A 7,197-nucleotide genomic window follows, 5' to 3' on the forward strand; every position below is an offset into this window, starting at 1 on the left:
ATGCCTATCCTTCTAAAACTCTTTCAAAAAATTGCAGAGAAAGGAACACTTCCAAACTCATTCTACGAAGTGACCATCATCTTGATACCAAAAGCAAAAAAACAGACAACTATAGGCCAATATCACTGATGAACATAGATGCAAAAATCCTCAACAAAATTTTAGCAAACAGAATTCAGCAACACATCAAAAATACACCATGATCAAGTTGAGTTTATTTCAGGGGTGCAAGGCTACTTCAATATATGCAAATCAATCAATGTGATGCATCATAATAACAAATGGAAAGATAAAACCCATATGATAATCTCAATAGATGCAAAAAAAGCATTTGACAAAATTCAGCACCCATTTATCATTAAAACTCTTCAAAAAATGGGCATAGAAGGAATATACTTCAACATGGTAAAGGCCATATATCATAAGCTTGCAGCAAACTTTATTGCCAATGGTGAAAAACTGAAAACATTCCTCCTAAGATCAGGAACAAGACAACAGGGCCCACTTTCACAACTATCATTCAACATAGTTCTGGAAGTCCTAGCTACAGCAATCAGAGAAGAAAAAAAAAAAAAATAAGTAAAATGAATCCAGATCAGAAAGGAAGAAATTCAGCTCTCACTGTTTGTAGATGACATGATACTGTACGTACAAAATCCTAAAGATAGTATCAGAAACTTACAAGAGCTAATCAGTGAATTTAGCAAAGTTGCAGGATATAAAATCAACACACAGAAATTGCTTGCATTTCTATATACTAACAATGAAAAATCAGAAAGAGAAATTATGGAATCAATCCCATTCACCATTGCAAAATAAAGAATTAAATATCTAGGAATAAACTTACCTCAGGAGACAAAAGAACTGCACACAGAAAATTATAAGACACTAATGAAAGAAGTCAAAGATGACACAAACAGATGGAGAGATATTCCATGTTCCTGAGAAGGAAGAATCAATATTGTGAAAATGACTATACTACCAAATGCAATCTACAGATTCAATGTGATCCCTATCAAATTACCAATAGTATTTTTCACAGAACTAGAGCAAAAAAATTCACAATTTATATGTAACACAAAAGACCCTGAATAGCCAAAACAGTCTTGAGAAAAAAGAATGGAGCTGGAGGAATCAACCTTCCTGACTTCAGATTATGCTACAAGCTACAGACGTCAAGACAATGTGGTACTGGCTCAAAAACAGAAATATAGACCAAAGGAGCAAGATAGAAAGCACAGAAATAAACCCATGTATTTATGGGTACCTTATTTCTGACAAAGGAGGCAAAAATATACAATGGGACAAAGAAAGCCTTTTCAATACATAGTGCTGGGAAAATTGGACTGCTACATATAAAAGAATGAATCAGAACACTTCCTAACACATACCCAAAAATAAACTAAAAATAGATTAAAGACCTAAATGTAAGACCAGAAACTATAAAACTCTTAGAGGAAAACATAAGCAGAACACTCAATTATATAAATCAAAGCAAGATCCTCTATGACTCACCTCCTAGAGTAATGGAAATACAAACAGAAGTAAACAAGTGGGACCTGATTATACTTAAAAGCTTTTACACAACAATGTAATATATTGTATATATATAATATATAAGGTGAAAAGACAACCCTCAGAATGGGAGAAAATAATATCAAGTGAAACAACTGACAAAGGATTAATTTCCAAAATATACAAGCAGCTCATACAACTCAATATCAGAAAAACAAACAAGCCCATCAAAAAGTGGGAAAAAGATTTAAACAGACATTTCTCCAATGAAGACCTATAGATGCCCAACAAACATATGAAAAGATGCTCAACATCACTCATTATTAGAGAAATGCAAATCAAAACTACAACGAGATATCACCTCACACTGGTCAGAATGGTCATCATCAAAAAGTCTACAAACAATAGATGATGGAGATGGTGTGGAGAAAATGGAAGGCTCCTGTACTGTTGGTGGGAATGTAAATCAATACAGCCACTATGAAAGACAGTATGGAGATTCCCTAAAAAACTAGGAATAAAACTACCATATGACCCAGCAATCCCACTCTTAGGCATATACCCTGAGGAAACCAAAATTGAAAAAGACACGTGTATCCCATTGTTCATTGCAGCACTATTTACAATAGCTAGAACATGGAAGCAATCTAGATGTCCATCAACAGATGAATGGATAAAGAAGTGTGGTACATATACACCATGGAATATTACTCAGCCATAGGGTGGATGAACGTGAAGTGAAGTGAAGTCATATCCAACTCTTTGTGACCCAGTGGACTGTAGCCCACCAGGCTCCTCCGTCCATGGGATTCTCCAGGCAAGAATACTGGAGTGGGTTGCCATTTCCTTCTTCAGGAGATCTTCCTGACCCCAGGATCGAACCCAGGTCTCCCACATTGCAGGCAGATGCTTTAACCTCTGAGTCACCAGGGAAGTCCCAGATGAACATAGAACCTATTAAACAGAGTGAAGTCAGAAAGTGAAAGATAAATATCATATTCTAATGCATATATATGGAATCTAGAAAAATGGTACTGAAGAATTTATTTATGGACAGCAATGGAGAAACAGACATAGAGAAGAGACTTATGGACATGGGGAGAAGGGAGGAGAGGGTGAGATGTATGGAAACTTACATTACCATATGTAAAATAGATAGCCAGCAGGAATTTGCTGTATGGCTCAGGAAACTCAAATATGGGCTCTGTATCAACCTAGAGGTGTGGGATGAGGAGGGAGATGGGAGGAAGGTTCAAAAGCTAGGGGATATATGTATATCTATGGCTGATTCATGTTGAGGTTTGACCAAAAACAGCAAAATTCTGTAAAGCAGTTATCCTTTAATAAATAATAAATTAATTTAAAAAAATCTTCCTCTGTTTCCTCATATATAAAAACTACACTGTCTAACATTTAATATTTGCCATGCCAAAAGGCCATTTGAAACACTCAATCAGCTATCATTAGCTGAAAAGGGATAACATTTTTCAAAGCCTGAAATCTTGACCATTAATTTCTTTGGCTTTCAATCACTCAACAATGATGTCCACTATGAATTTTTTGTCAGCTGTCATCTCATGAATCCACAAATTTAGTTGTTATCCCATTTTCTTCAAGCTTCATGATGCACTACAGATGTTATTATAGCGGTTTCTGGAGGGCCCTCATATACGGATGCAGGTATTGTCTCTTTTTTTTTTTTTTTTCCTGGATGTAGTCTATCCTGGATTCATTGACTTTGAACTAACAACAGCAGTATAAAACACACTTGAAGAAAGATTGTGTAACACACACATTTTCTCTGTAAGGCACATCCCAGCCTTCTTGCTGTTATACTAGACAGCACTGTTTGGAGGCATTTCAAGCAGCAAATTTATCATCAAAAGTACAAAAATGTTTAAATGATGGCACAAAATAGATCATGAAGATTATTTACAGTACGAGGGCTGAACCAAGAAAAGAGAGTATTACATCAGGAACATGTATTTACATCAGGAGACTCAATTTTATCCCTCTCTGAGCATGTCCACAAATAACCACAAAAGCTCTGAATAATAATTTTGGGTAAAAATTGCCGCCCCCCTTTCTTTTTACTGTGTCATGTTCTGCTTCATCATGATAGTTTTCATTGTTCTGAAATCAGTTTGTCTGAAAACAATGTATTTAATTCAGATTTCTTTTTATCAGTGTTCACACAATTTTTTTAACCTGTGCCATTAAAGTGGTATCATGTAGACAATATATAATTATATGTTTTTAAAATCCGCTCTGACAAGTTATCCCTATATTCTGATGTTTCACACCTAAAGTGATCTTTGATTTAATTGGATTAAAATCAGCCATGTTTGGTATTGTTTTCTATAAGTTATACTTGTTCTACTTTTCTCTTCTTTCTTATTTTTGTTCCCTTCTTCCTGTCTTTTTTCCCCTTCCCTAGTTTTAATTGAACACATTAGATGATTCTTTTTTATTTGCTTGCATATCAATTTTACCTATTTTTAATTTTTGTTTAGTGAGTGCCTAATCCAAGTTCACTTTTAAACAATAATATATCACTTTATATGCTTCCCTGGTGGCACAGCAGTAGAGAATCTGCCTGCTATGCAGGAGGTGCAGGTTCAGTCCCTGGGTCTGAAAGATTCCCTGGAGAAGGAAATGGCAACTCACTCCAGTATTCTTGCCTAGAAAATCTCATGGATGGGGGAGCCTGGCAGGCTATAGTCTATGGGGTTGAAGAAGAGTCAGACATGACTTAGCGACTCAACAACATGCCACTTTATGAGTACCGAAGCTAACTTACATTAGAATATTCCCAACTCCCAATTTCTCTTTCCTATGTTTTATAACATTGCTGCTAATCATTCACTTACCCATATAATCATAAAATAAATTCTTACAACTATTTCTTTGAATAAGTGGTCATCTATTATATCAATTAAAAATAAAAATAAAGTATCTATTAGCTTCATTATTCCATTTCTGATGCTTTTTTAATGTGGATCTAAATTCTGACAATATCATTTTTCATTACTCTGAGAAACTTTTTAAAGTAATTCTTGCAGTGTCAGTTTATTACCTGTTGATCTCTGTTTCTGCACACCTGAGAAAATATTTCTTTCACTTTTCAAGGAAAATGTCACTACATGTAGAAATTTAGGCTGTTTTTTTCCTTAGAATACTCAAATATTTCATTCCACTCTATTCTTGCCAAAGTGCTAAATATCTACCATATGATCTAGCTATTTCGTGCCCAGCTATTACTCAAGATCAAACGCAGGCTTTGGACTTTACAGTCTAAAATGCATGACTTATATTTTATAGAAAGACATTAAATGTAAAAGTATTGAGAATGTCAGAAAAGTTAGAAAGCTTTTAATAGGATAAAGAGATACATGAACATAAAGAAGAAAAATAAAGTACAATTAAAATCAGTAAATAATTTATTAGAAGCTAAGCAGTGTGGAATCCACCACACAACAATTCTGATTCCACTTATTTTGTTAGATTTATTTTGGCTAACTTTATTTTATGCAAAGTTAGGTTACTTTAACAAGTCTATCTCCTTTGGGATCTTATGATACTTTGGTGATAGTCAAATGATCAGCTGTTCTACCCAAGAGAAAAATTACACATGCATTTCATATTTTCCCAGAGGTGCTGCCAGTCATGGCAGCAGTATGCTCCTGTGGTCATATATTATCTTCCTTTTGAAATAAACAGAGACCCCAGAAGTGTATCCCCAACTGAGTCCCATGAGCCTATTAACATTATTGTTTCTGCATAAAACCCTCTAGTCTTCTGACATTCTTAGTCACTAGCACTGGAATAGCTATGTTTAGACAACTGGTTCTTGACCTAAAGAATAATGAATCAGGCCTCTACTTTGCTGAGTTCATGATAGTTGAGGAAACTGTATTATATTTTTTTCTCAAAAGCAGACAAACATTACTAGAAATTAAAGGGTCATAAAGTGATCTAATTTTTAACACCTCTCTAGAAATATTTTTAATCCTCTATTAATGTCTGCTACCTCTATCTTGAACTTCAATAGTTCCAGATTTACTCTCACTGGTTTTCCTGGCTTAGAAGTTGACTATCTCTGGCTCTCCATCCCTTTTGCCTCCATTTATGCTATGGTTTTCCTGGGGAACTGCATGGTGCTCCACGTGATCAGGACTGAGCCGAGTCTGCACCAGCCCATGTTCTACTTCCTGGCCATGCTGGCCCTCACTGACCTGTGTGTGGGGCTGTCCACTGTGCACACAGTGCTGGGAATCTTATGGGGGGTCATTCAAGAGATCAGCCTGGATTCCTGCATTGCCCAGTCCTATTTCATCCATGGTCTGTCCTTCATGGAGTCCTCTGTCCTCCTTACTATGGCTTTTGACCGCTATATTGCCATTTGCAACCCATTACGCTATTCCTCCATCCTAACTAATGACAAAATCATGAAGATTGGAGTGGCAATCTTATGTAGAAGTTCTATGCTCATACCTCCAGTCATTATTCGCCTAAAGTTCTTAAATTATTGTCACCCCCACATCCTTTCTCACTCTTTCTGCCTGCACCAAGACTTAATTCGAATGGCCTGTTCAGACATCCGCTTCAATAGCATTTATGGTCTGGCCCTGGTGATCAGCAACTTGTTGTTGGATGCAGTGCTCATCATTATCTCCTATATCATGATCTTGCATGCAGTCTTAGCAATTGCATCACGAGAAGAGAGAATCAAGTCTTTGCAGACCTGTGTATCTCACATCTGTGCTGTTTTGGTTTTCTACATCCCAATCATTGGTCTGACCATGGTTCATCGTTTTGGCAGACACCTCTCACCCTGGGTTCATGTTCTCATGGGCAATGTCTATATCCTTTTCCCACCCTTGATGAATCCCATTATTTATAGTATCAAGACCCAGCAAATACGAAGAAGAGTCCAGAGACTGTTTTACTTGAAAAAATGTAAGTCTTAATATCAAATGTGAATGCATTTAAAAGTCAGCAAAGGAGTTCAAAAGGGTGAGAGTCAGTGAATAATTAAAATGTGTTTAATGACTTTCATTTGAATGAGGCTTTCCATTTTACACTTTTGTCTGCATTTTCCTTGAAACTATCATATTAGTGAAATTGACATGTGTTATGCTGTCAATGATTTTTGAATATCTGAAAATACATATATAATAGCTTCTGAATCATAATAAGTTCTGAGATAGATTAACTATTAAAATTCATCTCACTATGGCCAGTTTGGGAGTCATTCATTATAAAAAGGTACATTTTGCTAATTAAAATCCCCCAAGTTATTACTTAAGGACCAAAAATTATTTTACTCCAATTCTCCCTACTCTAAACTACATTCTTGTTTATTGTCTATCCATTTTCCCAATTTAGTCCCATGGCAATGTAACTAAATAAGCATAATAGAGAATTTGACCTTTTTGAATAAATTTAAAAAGCAATGAAATAAGCAAGCAAGTATTAATCTTGATACTCTTTGCCCATCAGCCAATCTTCCTCACTCTCACCCTGCTGAACTGGAGATAGAGACAATCAGTAACTGCCAGAGTAGAAAAAAAAAATAGATGTTTGTGATTTGTTTTATTTTCTTAATCCAAGGAACAATAACAAATAGCTACTCCACTTGAAAACCATTTGAAAATGTTTCCTATGAACCCATAGATCATT

At 35.6% G+C, this 7,197-nt stretch overlaps 1 protein-coding gene across 1 annotated transcript; it reads left to right on the top strand.

Annotated features, from left to right (window-relative positions):
* The first annotated feature begins 5,534 nt into the window (after positions 1 to 5,534).
* LOC138093035 (olfactory receptor 51V1-like) lies at positions 5,535 to 6,485 on the top strand. Its single transcript, XM_068989123.1, has one exon. It carries the CDS (start codon positions 5,535 to 5,537, stop codon positions 6,483 to 6,485), a length of 951 nt encoding a protein of 316 aa, XP_068845224.1.
* Positions 6,486 to 7,197: the final 712 nt, after the last annotated feature.

This window comes from Capricornis sumatraensis, chromosome 16, assembly GCF_032405125.1.
Source record: "Capricornis sumatraensis isolate serow.1 chromosome 16, serow.2, whole genome shotgun sequence".
NCBI classification, from domain to species: Eukaryota; Metazoa; Chordata; class Mammalia; order Artiodactyla; family Bovidae; genus Capricornis; species Capricornis sumatraensis.

Coding starts and splice junctions, on each gene's coding strand:
- LOC138093035 (XM_068989123.1), top strand. CDS start 5,535: ATGTCTGCTACCTCTATCTTGAACTTCAATAGTTCCAGATTTACTCTC.